The sequence below is a fragment of the Triticum aestivum genome, chromosome 4B (assembly GCF_018294505.1).
Source record: "Triticum aestivum cultivar Chinese Spring chromosome 4B, IWGSC CS RefSeq v2.1, whole genome shotgun sequence".
Lineage (NCBI taxonomy): Eukaryota > Viridiplantae > Streptophyta > Magnoliopsida > Poales > Poaceae > Triticum > Triticum aestivum.
In genome coordinates this window covers 397,360,763-397,377,229 of record NC_057804.1, presented here as the reverse complement: position 1 = coordinate 397,377,229, position 16,467 = coordinate 397,360,763, and the positions used below count along the sequence as shown (strand labels likewise).

General features: G+C 41.7%; 1 protein-coding gene across 2 annotated transcripts in view; it reads left to right on the top strand.

Annotated features, from left to right (window-relative positions):
* LOC123092323 (protein transport protein Sec61 subunit alpha) overlaps positions 1-2,569 on the top strand; it is a 4,611-nt gene extending 2,042 nt beyond the window's left edge. For both annotated transcript variants that reach the window (XM_044514066.1, XM_044514067.1), the window contains 4 exons: positions 623-992; positions 1,516-1,643; positions 1,791-1,904; positions 2,047-2,569. In XM_044514066.1, the coding sequence (XP_044370001.1) occupies positions 623-992; positions 1,516-1,643; positions 1,791-1,904; positions 2,047-2,062 (628 nt within the window). In that variant the 3' untranslated portion in view covers positions 2,063-2,569. The remainder of the gene's footprint in view (positions 1-622; positions 993-1,515; positions 1,644-1,790; positions 1,905-2,046) is intronic.
* Positions 2,570-16,467: the final 13,898 nt, after the last annotated feature.

Genomic DNA, 16,467 nt, shown 5'->3' with positions numbered 1-16,467 from the left:
AAAGGTGTTTAAATGAAAGTTTAACTGATTGACCCTGGCACAATAACAACTAGTCAGCTATGTTTCATTTTCCCTTTTGAAGGGTCTACAAATATTAGCACTGAATGCACTGGCACTGGCAGACTATATGCTTTTCCTGTCAAATTGATTCAACTGGAAAACAATGCTTGATGGTAGTGGTTTAAACCTTAGGCATTGCGATTTAAACCTTGACGGTTGGAGTCATACTGTCACGACTCCATCTCTCCAGCAAGATCTGGTCTTGATAAGCAATTACTCCCTCCGTCCGCGAATAAGTGTACATCTAGCTTTTGTTCTAAGTCAAAGTTTTAAAATTTTGACCAACTTTATAAAAAATAGTAGTAACATATATGACATCAAATTGATATATTATGAAAGTACATTTCAAAACGAATCTAGTGATACTAATTTGGTGCCATAAATGCTTTTACTCTTTCCTAGAAATTTGGTCAAAGTATTAAAACTTTGACTTAAGACAAAAGCTAGATGTACACTTATTCGCGGACGGAAGGAGTAAGTGAATTAGCCTAAGCAATAATACATACATGTCCTGTAGTTATATTAACTCAAAGTTAATGGGCCATATGTTTCATTTGTGCAGTACAAGTATTTTCTGGAAAGCTTTTAGCCCCTGTATCATAAAGCTATACGGTGGGCAGCATGGTGATCAACATGGGGAAGCTCTCACTTCCTCCCTTATTCATCGATTCGTTGGTAATGGAAACTACAAATTGTCTTCGATGCATAAGGTGTACGGATGTCGAGACCTCCCGGAGATGGCTAGTGTGCTTTCCACGTGCGCCTTCTTTCTACTCGTCCTCAGCCTGCAAGGCTTCCATGCCATGTTGCCACTGAGATCCAGTGAGGTGCCTAGTATGCAAATGAACTATGCCATCAAGCTTTCCTACCTGTCCTTTGCACCCCTACTCTTCCAGGATGTAATGGCCATATTCCTATACATCATCTCAGAGGTACCAGCCACATCACTGTAGAATACTCTCAGTTGCCAAAACTATTAATATGTGATTTTTTTGCATATGATTGCATGACGCACATGCACATGGAATATTTGCCATGGATCAGCTCTATTTGTTTCCAAAAAATATTTTTAATGCAGTATTTTTTTACTAAAGCTTGTGGCGTCAATATATTGTTCTCACTCTGGTTTTTAATTGATGACATTAGGACAACACTTTCAGTTCATTTTTTATCTAAAAATGTATCCTGACGCCCTTACTTAAAAACCTGAGGGAGCATTGAATTTGAGAAATGCCAAAAAGGAAAGTATATATACTACTACTACTACTATTACTACTACTATTATTATTATTATTATTATTATTACTATTACTATTACTATTATTACTATTATTATTATTATTATTATTATTATTATTATTATCACATTATGCTTTTGTTTCATACCGAGTAAATTTGGTGAAAATGCCAAAAAAAGTAATATGCTTTATGTCCTTTTGGAATACTATTATGCAGTTGCTGTACGTGAAGTTTGGTGAAAAGAACAAGGTGGTCATTTTGCTGGGCAAATGGAAGAAATCCAGATATTTTGGGCAAGCAGTTCCAGTCAGTGGCTTAGCCTACTACGTTACTACACCACCAACGTTAGTATGCACCCATATTCACTTTTTCTAAAAGAAAGCATTGTGGGCGATGAGATAGAAAAATAGTCGGAACTAGTAGACTATCCATTGATACTTTTGAATTGAAAGTTTTACTGACATGTAAAATGTTTCCTCCTGGAATTGAAGCTTGGCTGAAGTAGGAAGACACCCATTCCTCACACTGGTTTATGCGCTGTGGCAGCTTCTGGGGTGTGGCCTTACGTCATTTTCCCTTTTCAGTGCGTTGGCAGGTTGCTTGGGGTAAGTGAATCTAAAATTACCAGGAGACCGGAGAGCATGCATCTATCTCTCAGTAGTAGCACTAGCTAGAAAACGTTCTTATATTATGGGACGGAGGGAGTACTTACTAGTAATCTTACTTGTCGCTCTTGTGTTCCTACAGGAGCGACGAAATGTAACAGTCGCCCAGCCGGACTCTGTTCCTCTGCAGCTATGGAGGTGCTATGTAGGCAAGGCAGCGTTTCTTGTAGGACTCTGCATTGGTGCACTTACGCTTCTGGCAGACCTTGCTGGCGTGGTCGGCTCTGGCACCGGGATCATGTTCGCCCTCACTGTCTTGTACTCGTGCTTGGAAGAGACCAGTTATAGAGGAGGGCCAGCTGGTGCCTTTGGTTTCTAAGAGTATGATAGGATCCACGACCGCCTCAGTTTCAGTCTGGTGTTGTTTGAGTTAGTGTTGTTATAGTGTTATATAACGTTACTGGTCTTCCCTCTCACGATTATCACAGATAGACTAGAGATACTAGAATGCCCGTGAGTTGCTACGGGCTTTTTAAAAAAATTAAGGGTGCGTTTGGAAGCCAAAGTATTTTTGTGGTTTTCTGGAATACTGTGGTTTCTGGAAAAAACTTTGGTATTTAATACTTTGAGTCGTTTGGATGAAAAAAGTACTGCAGTTCAACAAACCGTGGTATCTCTAAAACTGTGGTATTTTTGTTGTATATAAAAAAGAGGCCCTAACCTCTTCTTTTAAAACCGAGAAAGTGCTGGCTGCTTGGTCTCTCTTGTGTCCAACTTCTGGCCATCAACGCCTGTGATGCGGCGGACGTACACGTACACGAGCTGCAAACTTCGACCTTCAGTACCATGTGTTAACTATCTCGTTCTTTGATTGATTACAAGAGATAACTCTACTACAGATCATATCATCTAGGAGAACATGCTCGTGCAAGGCTGAATGCATACGGTGCCTATTAGTACAAGCTGATCCCTAAGTGTAGCTGAATATGCATACAACAACGTAATAGTCGATGCAAACCAAAGAAAACTGAGAAAAACTGCCACTTGCCAAACACCTCGCAGTTTTACCAAAACTGAGAAAACTATGATTTTTACAGATTGAAGTATTTATTGCTCATGCATTGAAATACTTAGGTTTTGGAATACCATGGTTCGAAAAAAACATTGTTGCCAAACTAGGCCTAATGGTTGCATATATAAACATAATCCTAAAGATTTGGGACATACCCCACCTACTTTTCTTGGCTCAAAAGGATTGAGGCCCCTCCGATACGCTCAACTTCTAGGATATTTTTTTTTCTTATAATGCCATGAAATTGGTAAGATCGTTGGTGATCGTAAATGACATTTATAATTAGTTGATATTTTCAGATTCATTTTTTGTAACTGTGAGTGATTGACGGAGAGTTTCCTACAGTCTTGTATTAAAATGATCAGAATGTCAGGGCTACATGTAACAATATTTTCATAGCATCGTTGATTGCAGCTTGGAGTAAATCCGCGACGAGAAGGAAAATGAGTGGTGACAAAGGGTCTCCCTATCGAACTCCTCTTCAACAGTGAAATTGATGACTTGGCACCCCATTCAGGAGGACCGATGATTATTTTTCCAGTTCAGCCATGTATGCGATTTATCCAGTTCCGCCATAATCTCGATCATCGCAGTGTGATCAATGGTGTCAAATGCCTTGGAGAAATCTAGCTTTAGGATGAAGGACTTTTCCCTGAAAGCTTGGCACTGGTGGATGTATTCGATGAATGATCTGCAGGATTAGTTTTTGTAGACGGTTGGCCAAGAGTTTTGTGATAATCTTGATATAGCAGTTCTAGAATCATCGTCACAGAAAACAAAGCCATGAATGTAAGTGCAAAGATGTTTTTCTCCTCAACACTCGACTCTCTACATAAATGCTTGGTTCATAGTTGTCGTGCTTCATTCAGCATACCTCTGATGCTACAATGTTGTCTTCTCTAACTCCAGAATCTCCGTCAACTCTGAGGATTCTTTTATAGTGCTTCAACTAAGGATTCTTTTATAGCTGTTGTCTTATAAACTTGAAAAATCTGCTCTAACTATTGGCAGATTCTGAAGTATCAAATATATACTATTAATAATATGATGCAACAACAAAACATGTCATACAATGCTAGCAACATGGCATTTGAATATGTGTGAAGCAAGAAAAAAAAATAGTGGAACAAAGATATTGTAACAAAAATATATTGATTATCACACATTAAATCCAATAGGGTAATTAGTTATCAGGAATCAAAGAGTTTATACTTGCCTCAATACAAAAATGAAAATACTAAAAGTAGAACAGAGCTCACACTTATGGAAACTTACAAACGATGTACTACTCGTTACATCACACATTCTGAGAGTTATCTAGTGTCTGTGGGCACCAAAGGAAATCGCAATACAAAAGTCAGGCCATCGCAAATCTGAGGCGATGATTTGACCACCCATGCCGCAAATCTCATGGCAGTAGTTTGACCATGTACTTAATCATGCCTACAGAGTGGAGACTCGAGTTAAACCTGCAATAAGCCAATAACAGAAGAATTTTCAGTGCCATCAAGGTGTGATCATACTGAAAATGGATGTAGCTAAAATCATTTACGGCTTCAAGATAAAAATTGTAATCTTGTTTGTAACATGCATACAAATATAAGGTTACTAAAGTTTGCTCACATAATGTTTTTTCACAGCTTCTAGTGCATAGTACTTGATTGAGTACATGACTGTTGTGGCATGCATATTACTCTAAATATTACTTGTAGCAGAATGCATATTACTCTAAATATTCTGTTGTGCAAAATGATACACACAAATCTAATAATTTAGTGAAAACAGATTTAGCCGATAGTATTTTGACCATTATTAATGTACACAAGGAACACAACTCATTGCTATAGTAGTGGAGCAGCAGCAAAAGCATCACCCAAATACTTACCATTGTGCAAGCCAACTAATGATCCAGAGAGAAATCCCAAAGAATAAAAAGCATAAAAACAAGGATACTTTCCTGAGAGATCCCACTTCTTGGTGTAAAATTTGCAACTGACAAAAATATACACAAAAAGATGGAAGATATACAAGAAGGACAGATCCTTCAAAATTGTAGTATTACTACACCTATGCATTACTAAGGTATAAGGAGTATTACAATATTAGATTTACAGAAAAACTAAATTGCAAAACATTGGGATAATTCAAAAGAGACAAATAGATACAAGAAAAGAGATATAATGCTTCAATTCTTATATTTTCAGGCTTGTCATCTCCTTTCTAATTGTATGTGTTTTGATCCCTCTAGGACTGTAGGAAAAAAAGGGATATGCACTCGTTAGTTGGTACAGATATCAACAAAAACTATGTTTTAATTAACAACAATAGTGACATGAGTGTTGCTCCACCTCTCCGTAGTGTAACGGTGGCCTAGCACTGAAGAGAATCTACCTCCCATGTTGATTGGTTTCCCATAGCTCTCGCTCTTCTTGATGTGTTGCTGGCATAGATACTGCTGGTGCAACCACATGAGAACATCTGTGACATGCTTTGGCTGCTCCTCTGCAGGAGCTCCCGCTTCACATTGACAACATGCTAGTACATCATCTCCCATGGTAGTGTAGAAGAGCAGGAACACAACAGTCTTCAATAGGGTGCACATGAATGCTAACCAAGTTGCTCAGTCTATTCAGGCAGGTCACTCCTTTCTAGTGCATTGCTAACCAAGCACTGTCATCACATGGCCGTCTATGGCGGGTGCTGCACATCAATGTTTGTTAAAAAAGAAAAAAGAAGAAGAATAAGTTTGATGCTATTAGAATAGACAGAAAGAGTATCACTCAAGCTTGAATCATCTTAGCATTGGAATTATGATGCTTCTTCTTGGACTCACCATTCATTACACTGGGATTATAAAACAAATTGGAAGAACGATTGAAGGTGATAATAATCCAGTAAAATTCAGTTGTAGCATGAATTCTTATATGCTTCATCTCACTTGCTAACCTTCATTGCTTTGACGTGATGCACTTGTCTCTGTGGCTTGTAGAGCCTTAAAAATAATATAAGGAATAAGAAGTTTGCGATAGACTAAACCTCTTGGAAGAAAATACAAAGAAAGAAGAAAGCATATATTCCTAAGGTGTCATCATCCATTACAAGGTTCAATATGTGGTCACTGCCACATAGGTTTCTTTACCATAGGAGCATTGCTACACATACAATGCTCTTTGTCCGATTAGTGTCCGATGGTACACATTCAGCCATCCATTACTTAGAACAAAATGACAGCACCCCACTGGATCAATTATTGGATAGAAATCAGACACATGAGTGTCATGCGCACGAAAGTTCCGTTACTATAAAGAGAAAATTTATCACACATATTCATTGTTTATATGTGCAGAATTTATGAATGATGCAGAGAATGATGAAGAAAGTGCATACATGCATGACAGAAACAGAGTGAATGTTGCTTCTCCACTATCGTATACCTCCCATCAGTATGGCGTCCAGGAATACAATAAACATAATTCAGTTTCTACAGCCTGGAAGTTAGCACTGATAGGCCTTACCTTGGATCAGGTCAAAACGAATGACCACAAGATTTTATTAGTACAGACTGCAGACCAAAAATTCCTCCTAAACACTTTTTATTGACCTCTGTATCGATTTGTTCAGTACTTCAACTCTTCAGTTTAGCATTCTAAACAAGCTATCGAAGACCCCAATGATGTTGAAAACAAGGTATGCTACTACATATAGTTTTAAGGCACACAATTAAACAACATCAGGAGACAAATTAAGCTTACATGCTGATCCTAAATACTACAACGAAATGGTTGACAGAATATGCAGGTCAGTTTGGCACTGTAAGTTCCCAATCATTAGCTCGCCTCAGGGGTAAAACAAGCGTCCATATAGTAAAGTACCAAATCACATGAGCAGTGTTGTAATCAGTCATGTAGATATTGTAGAAGATCACTGATTTTAACCAGTTCTGTAGTAGCTGTATAACTTCACTGATTTTGGAAGCTTTGTAAGACTAATTCCCAAATTCTATCTGGTAGTAATTAAAAACATTCCATACCTTGAGAATACTCGTATATATTTCCATCATGAACTCAATATATGTGTGAATAAACCGATAAGTAAATCAATATGGTGCATACTCTAAAAGCTCAGAGATCTTTGATTTCGTAGAAGTTATTAATCTTCTACTCGGTTCAGAAATACCTACAGAAAAAGGGAGTACATTTCAAGCTCCAGAATATGATCGTGCAAATGGTGAACTGAATAAAGCTATAATGGACCAGTATAATATACTACATGGAGCATAAATCTGCAACATGAATTTTGTAGTTATAGTATTATTACTCTCTTCGAAAATGAAAATTTGCTTGCAGCATGGGTATGAAGTATGCATAACCGTGCACAATCAAGGATTGAAGTCCAAATCTCAGCATGTTCCACATCACCTGAACATCACCGTATCCCCAATTAATAAAAAATATTGTTACTCCTGGACTCCTGGTTGCCATGAAATTTCTGCAATAAAGAGGGAACAATTCAGTACAAAGAGAGATAACAGAGAGAACAGAGACGTAGTGTTGTTGTGAGTTGTGCTCCCTCACCTCCCGGCCCTACAACCTGAAACCACCGGCGCCTCTACACTGCAACCCGTATGCACATACGTCCCTCTCCCTCGCCCGACACAAGACACACAAGCTAGCACCGGCTGATTTTTGCTACATACCCAAGCTGGATGACCTCCCGAGGCTATTGCCGCATGAGATCCAGAGTTCCAGACATCGGCGTCGCCGACGCAATTGCTGCGTCGTGCCGCAACTTCAGCCGGCCAGTCACACGCGTCCTCCGGTGACTGCCGCACCGCCACCCCAGCGCACAGACGCCCGTGCCCTCAGGCCGCCGCCCCCTCTGGTCTTGCAGCCCAGAGAGGACGAGAATGACATGCTTAGGAGAGAGGGATGGGATCGTACATGATTCGCTGCCGGCCTGCCGCCACCAATGATGCCTCCACCCGCCGCCGATGTTTCAAAAGGGAGAGATGAACGAGAGGACCGGGAGGGGGTAGGTTTGCTCCACCGCCTCGATCCTTCTCTGGCTCGCCTTAGGCGTCATGAGCGGCGACATCAGGAGTTAGCCGAGGTTGGCTGCGATGGGACCCTAGAGTTTGTTCGAGAGGAGAGAGCTGCGAGACCGCGAGAGGGAGATGGGGTTGTGATTTCCTTGGGGTCGGGGGACTGGGAATGGGTCTCGACTGGGTACCACACAGACGGATCGAGGAGGAAGAGGCAACCTGAGGGTGTGGTGGTGCTCGACTGGGTGCTGGCTGTCCGTGGCTCGTCGTCCTGCACCGGTTGCTCCCGCCAATCTGCTGAGGAAGAGAAGAGGAACGACAACGTGGATGGAGGGGGGGACGACCACGGGCTGTTGCAGTCGAGGTAGAGGCCTCCTGGTCGACGACGAGCTGCTGGATGAGCTCGAGCGCCCACCTTCTGTCGGCTCTACGACGGATCCGCCGGCCGGATCTGGCCACAGCGACCACCGGAGTGGCAAGGCCTAGCCCTCTCTCCGTCAGATCGGTCGGGGAGGGGAGCTCCTGGCCTTGGTCGAAGGGAGGAGGGAGGCTGAGACCCAGCTAGGCCAGGCGCATGGTCGCCTCCCGATGTGCATGATTGCTGGGGGGAGGAGGTGGTGGTGCCGTGGCGGCCGGCTGGGGAGGGAGGTCTGTGGTGGCCGGCTGATCCGTATGTAGTAGCTCGATGGGCGGCGGCGCAGGGAGAGAGGGAGGGCTTGGGAGTTGGGAGAGGTAGGTCGGAGGTTGGGGGTGTTTTTTTGGCTGCGTACGTGGGTGGGGTTGGGGCGAGGGAGGGGAAAAAACAGCAAGAAAAAAGGTTGAAAGTGGTGGGACGAAAATAAACCGTGAAGGCTATTCATCAACTTATACATTAATTTAGCCCGCGCGGCAACACGCCGCGCCCTTCGGTAAGTCCTGACTATGTAGACTATGGTCCAAACAGTAAAACAATAAATAGTTATTAGCAAATATGCCCATGCGTTGCAACGGGGGAGAAAAAAATTATGTGCTAACCAAATAAGTATGACTCAATACCTTGATATACGAGCGTATTTTAACACAGTGGCTCATCATGTTGCCATTTACTTTTTTTTCTCACCCTTGTTCTTGATCACAATGCATTCGACGTGGTAAATACCAAAGCTATGAGCTTGCCAGTGCAAGCCACACTTGTCATTATGTTGCGTAAGGGTATGTTTAAAATTTTAAAACAAATCTCATTGACCATGAACTACTCCCAATGCCAAGACATATAAATACTTTCTAAAAACTAATCAAATCCTAGGCATAAAATACTTTTGAATCGGTGAACAATTTTTCGAATCGACAAACATTTTTTTTTTACTTTTGGGTTTCTAAAAAAATCACGAACATTAGTTTTGTTTACAAATATTTTTAAAATATATGAACAGTTTTTGAATTCATTAACATTTTTCGACTCAATAAATATTTTTTGAATCGATGAACTTTTTAAAAAATTGGGGAAGGAAGGTTTCAAAAAATATTTATTTTTATTTATGTGAACATTTTCTAAAACATGAACATGAGGTTGACCTCGCCGGAGTCCGGCCCGAGCCCGGCCCGCCTCGTAATCCGCGCCCCCAGATCCAGATCCGAATATGAGGTTGACCTGTCATATCTCTGCATCCGTTTTGTGCGTGTAATATGTCAAATTGTTCGCCTCAATGAGTACATCATTTCATTCCATTGTATAATATTCATTTGAGGTCATCTTGATGCCTGAATCATCGTTGCAAGAGTGCTTCATAATGTTTTCTGCTGTCTGTTAACAGAACGAGCTCATTTGTCATTTTTGCCATGATTGATGTGTGCATCCTATGAGGTTGATGTCTACATGTGTTCTGATCTATGCTATGTCTTCTTTAAATAGGTGCTTACCATATATTTTTGTGATCAATGTGGTGACTAGCACAAGCATGCAAACTAGGCATCATGATGTTGCTGATTTTAGTCCTTGTTCTGCTGTTATTTTGATGCCATGTAAACTTGTTGCTACAGAGAGATCCATGCATATTTTGAGATACTTCAGTAAGGGTGTTTTGAACATGTGGTTGTTGTCTATCCATTAATGCCCTTGGTTGCAATTATGGAGTAGTCTAGCATGTCATTTTCGTGCTCTACTTTTGCTTCAAAATGTTTCCTGGCAGATTGTTTACATGTTATTCAACTTTGCCAAGGTTGTTGTAGTTGATCCTTGCATGCTATGAACTTGTTCTTGCCTTGGTTTGTTTCATAAACATGTCTTCTTGATGATGCTATGCTTATCTTGTCATGCAATGACTTGTGGTGAGTGAATCAAGCTTGTTAAGTAGGGTACTTGCTGTTGCTGTTTTGCTAGGCTGAATCTGTTATTTCGTGATGCTATGTAAACCTGTTTCTACAAATCATTCTATGCATAATATGGAGATGTCCACTAAATATGTTTTGTTCTACATGTCTTGTTATATCCATCCATGCCCCTGGTTGCATTTATAGCTTGCTGTAACTTGTTGTTATCTTGCTCCAAAGTTGCTTGATAATGTTGCTGTCAGCCTGTTAACATCAAGTTCAGTTGTTGTCATGTGTTTTCCTAGTGTTCCATGCATCCTATGGACTTGCTCTTGCCATTCTTAGCTTCATAAACATGTCTTCTTACTGTTGGGTGCCTTGCCATGCCATGTTTTGCTCTGTAGTGAGTTGCACAAGCTCACCAACATGCCTTCATAATTCTGTTTCTGCCATGTTTGAATCTGTAATATAACTTGCTATCTTTACGTGGGTGCCATCATATTTTCTGCTCCTTTTTGGCTCATGGTCAGTAAAGAACATTTGATCTATGCATTTAGTAGTGTCATGCCATGACTTTGTTTTCCATGATAAGTTCCTGTAACATGTTGTTTGATAGCTCTAAACATTGCAACCTGATGTTATTTTCTGCAAAGTTTGAATTGTTATTACTTGCAATCTTACCATGTGTGTTTGAGCATGTTCTAGTGATTTCTGGAGATAGCTCAGTGTTCATGTTTTGTTATGCTTTACCTGTACATCATGCCCATGTCTTCTGTTTTCTTTTTGAGGTCCTGTAGCATGTTATTTTGATGCTTGCAATATGCCTAGTTGCTATTTTGGACAGCTTGTCCTTTAAACTTGTTTCATGTGTGTGTGTTGAACCGTTGCTCCGTTTTGAGTGTGCTCTATATGAAACTTGCTTAGAATTGCATGTAGCTTCATATTATCATGTTGCATCCATGTTTTGAGGTGTTTGCTTGATGTTTGTATTCTTTTTGCATCAATGCCATGTTTAACTTGTTTTTGCTCATATCTTCTAGGCCGTAGTTTCGAACTAAATGAACTTTATATGTAACTTGACTAGAATCTCGTGTAGATCATCTTTGTGCATCTTAACTTGATGTTTAACAACGTGAACATAAGGTTTATTCAGATCTGGACCAATTTCGAAATATGCATATGAGGACTTACCAGAATTGTTATATGTTGTTCCCGGCCTCATTTAAACTTGCCTTGATGTGTTGCTCTTGTTTGCATCATCTCTTGCCATGAGTAGCTTCATGTAGCTTTGTCATGCATCATGCTTGTTGTGCATCATGTCATGTTCATGTGTGGTGTGTTTACCATGTTGTGTGCTTCTTCTCGATAGTTCCTGTTTCGTTGCGATCATGAGGATTCGTTCGTCTACGCTTGGTTCGTCTTTGTGGCTTCATCTTCTTCATGGACTCGTTCTTCTTCCTTGCGGGATTTCAGGCAAGATGACCGCTACCCTGGATCTCACTACTATCATTGATACGCTAATTGCTTCGTTCTATCGCTTTGCTGCGCTACCTATCACCTGTTTATCAAGCCATCCCAAATTGCCATGAACCTCTAATCTTTGACACCTTTCCTATGCAAACCGTTGTTTGGCTATGTTACCACTTTTGCTCAGCCCCTCTTATAGCGTTGCTAGTTGTAGGTGAAGTTGAAAATTTCTCCATGGTGGACAGGATTTTGGTTGGGATATCACAATATCTCTTATATTATTAATGCATCTATATACTTGGTAAAGGGTGGCAGACTCGGCCTTTTGCCTAGTGTTTTGTTCCACTCTTGCCGCCCTAGGTTCCGTCATACCGGTGTTATGTTCCAGGATTTTGCGTTCCTTACGCGGTCGGGTGATTTATGGGACCCCCTTGACAGTTCGCTTTGAATAAAACTCCTCCAGCAAGGCCCAACCTTGGTTTTACCATTTTCCTCACCACCACCTATCCCTTTCCCTTGGGTCGGCCAGCCCAAGGGTCATCTTTATTTTAGCCCCCCCGGGCCAGTGCTTGTCTAAGTGTTGGTCCAAACCGAGCAACCTGCGGGGCCACCTCGGGGCAACTCGAGGGTTGGTTTTACTCATAGCTTGACTTATCCGGTGTTGCCCTGAGAACGAGATATGTGCAGCTCCTATCGGGATTGTCGGCGCATCGGGCGGCTTTGCTGGTCTTGTTTTACCATTGTCGAAATGTCTTGTAAACCAGGATTCCGAGTCTGATCGGGTCTTCCTCGGAGAAGGTATATCCTTCGTTGATCGCAAGAGCTTATCATGGGCTAAGTTGGGACACCCCTGCAGGGTATAATCTTTCGAAAGTCGTGCCTGCGGTTATAGGCAGATGGGAATTTGTTAATGTCCGGTTGTAGATAACTTGACACCAGATCCGAATTAAAACGCATCAACCGCGTGTGTAGCTGTGATGGTCTCTTTTCGGCGGAGTCTGGGAAGTGAACACGGTCTTTGGGTTATGTTTGACGTAAGTAGGAGTTCAGGATCACCTCTTGATCATTACTAGTTGACGACCGTTCCGCTTGCTCTCTTCTCGCTCTTATTTGCGTATGTTAGCCATCATATATGCTTAGTCGCTGCTGCAGCCTCACCACTTTACCCCTTCCTTTCCCTTTAAGCTTTGCTAGTCTTGATACCCATGGTAATGGGATTGCTGAGTCCTCGTGGCTCACAGATTACTACAACAACAGTTGCAGGTACAGGTTATGCGATGATCATGACGCGAGAGCGATGCTTGCTTGCGTTGAGTTCTTCTTCTGCTTGTTCTTCGATCGGGGGATAGGTTCCAGGTCGGCAGCCTGGGCTAGCAGGGTGGATGTCGTTTGAGTTTCTGTTTGTGTTTCATCCGTAGTTGGATGATGCTCTTATGTATTGTGAAGTTGTATTCGTGGCATTGTATGCCTCTTGTATGTATCCCCATCTATTATGTAATGTTGATGTAATGATATCCACCTTGCAAAAGCATTTCAATATGCGGGTCTATCCTTGGTGGGACCTTCGAGTTCCTTTTGGATAGGATCGCATATTGGGCGTGACAAGTTGGTATCAGAGCCTCGACCGACCCTAGGAGCCCCCTTGATTGATCGTGTAGTTTGGCCATTGTTGAATCTAGAAGAAAACTGTTTTCAGAGTCTAGTTATATCGGAGAGTAGGAATTCTTTTTACTCCTCATCCCCTTCGTCGCTCTGTTAAGGAATCTTGACGTAGGTGTTTTGAACTACTCCTCTTCCTCTTCGAATTTTTCTTTAGGATCACGCAGTTGGTTTTCCGATCGTTGGTTCTCAGCTCTTTTCATCCGGTGCATTTCTCGTCAAGTCGACTCGAGTCCCTTCATCTTTGAGTTCAATCCTCAGTTGTTTTCTTTTCCCACCCGCCCACCCCTCTTCTTCTCGGAACCGGAGTCCGTAATCGAGTATCCATCCTACTTGTGCGAAGTCTTTGCTTTCTTTCCTCAATGATTTCAACCGGTGTTGTGTCTTCAAGTTATTCGTCGTTTTCCCCTTCCAAGTTGATTTTGTTTTCCCGCCCTCCCACCCTTTTTCTTCCCGGAGTCTGAGTCTCTCTCGACAATCAATTTCATTTGTGTGGAGCCTCTTCAGTCTTTCCTCAATAATCTCAACCGGTGAATTCTCGTCTCATTTGACATTCTTCATCTCTTTTTTCTTTTCTGGTGCACTCAATTCAAGTTTTTCGGTGTTGATCATATTCTTTCCTCGGATCAAGTATTCTCCCTGCTCGTTTGCCTCTCACCATTCAATCATTCCGGAGTTCGGAAGACATCTCAGAAGATTCGTCAGTGTTCCAATTAATTCGAGGTTGTCACCTCATTCAAATATTTCAATTGTTCCGGTGCATCACCTACCTGTTCAACATCCCTTTCCAATGGTGTTATCTCTTCAGTGGGCCCATAACGCACAGGTCTTTTTCCAGGATCTTACCTGACTCTTCTAATTCCCCCGGAGTTATTCTCAATTCTTTTCAAATGTGACGTAAGAATGGATTCCATCAGTCACATGCCTTTCAAGATCGATTTCAAATCATTTCATTGTTGGCTCAACCTCTCTGCTTTTCTTTCTAACGGAGTACCTCAGTAATTTTGGTGTTGTTTCTCGTCGTCATATGAAGATCGAAGAAGAGTTCCTCTAAATCTTGCCCGTTCTCTCAAAGATTCGTGGTTCTAGCTTCTTGTTACCCTCTCAAATTATTCCAATTGTCAGATATTCCTTTTCTTACCTATCCGGAGTATGTCAGAAGTTCTTTTCTTGTTTCTTTTCACCGGAGGCCATCATTCCAGTTATCATTCTCTATTTATCCCGGCGCTTCGTTCAAGTGTTCGTTAATCAGCTCATGATCTCTGTGTTCTTTTGCATATAATCCCTTCTAACATATTTGATCATCTACTTCTTCCCGGTGATTCAGTCCCTTTTGTCAGTCATTTCTGAATTCTAACGGTGGTTCGTTCAAGATTCTTTTCCTTGTTTATCATATTAATTCATTCGTTCTTTCCAATCCTACCGGTGGTTCATGAAGACCTTCTCAAGTTTGCGATATGTCCCTTCTAAATCCTTTTTTCAAGAAGAATAAGTAGTATGTAAAATCCATTGTTTGTCATCAATTTAATTTGATGAAGGATAAGCATACAATAAATCTTATTCTTAGTTCATCCAAGTGATTAATCCTTTTCTTCGGAGTTTGTTCTTAATGAATAAATTCTAGTTCCAAGTGTTTTCATCTTTTCTTTTCCCGGAGTTCGAATTTCCTCAGCCATTTCATCGGAACCTCCATCTAAATAATCGCAAGGCTCATCTTATTCTTTTCATTATTCAATTCTATCTCATCATCCTTTTGTTACCGGAGTTCTTCATGGTGGTTCTTCATGATTTAATTCATTCTTCAAGAGTTCATCAAGATTCTTGTTGGTGGAGTTCAAGTATCTTTTCTTCTCGCATCTCAAAGTGCAATTAATTCTCCGTTTTTCTTTTGAATTGGAGTTTTGCATTTCTTCGTTCTTCTCAGCTATCCAATCATTTCCGTTTGTGGCTGGTTATCACCTCATAATTTCTGAGATGTTATCCATAAGTCCACAACAAGCTTATTCTTTCTTTGTTGATTTTCTCAACAACTCCATTCAATCCTTCCTTCTAAGTTCATTTCATTCCATTCTTTTAATTCTTCCGGAGGCATTGCGTTGTTTATCTCATCAAGTGTCATTCCATCTGTGAAGTTCATGTTCTTTTCCTTCCATTTTCAACCGGAGTGCTACCTAAATCCTTTCAGTCTTATTCGTTTTTTATCTCGTTCTAACCGGAGTGGTTTCATAGTCTATCTGAGTCCGTGATCTTTTGATTCTCGTCATTCTCGTTGTTCCTCTCTTTTTCTCGAGTGCACTCGATTCTTTGCTTCTTATTTCGAGTTCTTGTTTCACCTCATCTATTTTCCCTTCCGTCTCGGTCCTAAGATCTCGGGACGAGATCTCTTGTTAGTGGAGGAGTGTTGTAACGCCCCGGATTCGATGCGCCAGGTGTCTGTTAGTTATTCGCCATTGTTGCCATGTCATTTGCTTGCGTGTTGCATTTTATCATGTCATCATGTGCATTTCATTTTGCACGTGTTCGTCTCATGCATCCGAGCTTTTCCCCGTTGTCCGTTTTGCAATCCGGCGCTCCTATGCCCTCCGTCGTTCCCCTTTTGTCTCTTGTTGTGTGGGGGTGTTAAACGTTCTCGGAATGGACCGAGTCTTGCCAAGCGGCCTTGGTATAGCACCGATAAACCGCCTGTCAAGTTTCGTACCATTTGGAGGTCGTTTGGTACTCCAACGGTTAACCGGGTAACCGTAAAAGCCTCCTTCTCTTTGCAGCCCAACACCCTTACAAACTGGCCCAAAAACCCAGCAAACTCCCCTCCTTGCTCTCGGTCATTCGATCACGATCGCGTGGCAGAAAGCCGCTCCTCATTTGGACTCTCCTAGCTCCCAGGATCTATAAATAGGTCCTCCCCTCCATTTTTCGCGGATGAATCCCCCTTAAGCCTAGATTTTTCCCTCCGCGCCGCGCCGGACATGTCCGTCTCCGGCCGGACGTGTCCGCCGCCGCGTGGCCTCCCGCGCCGCCCCCGCCGCCGCGGCCCA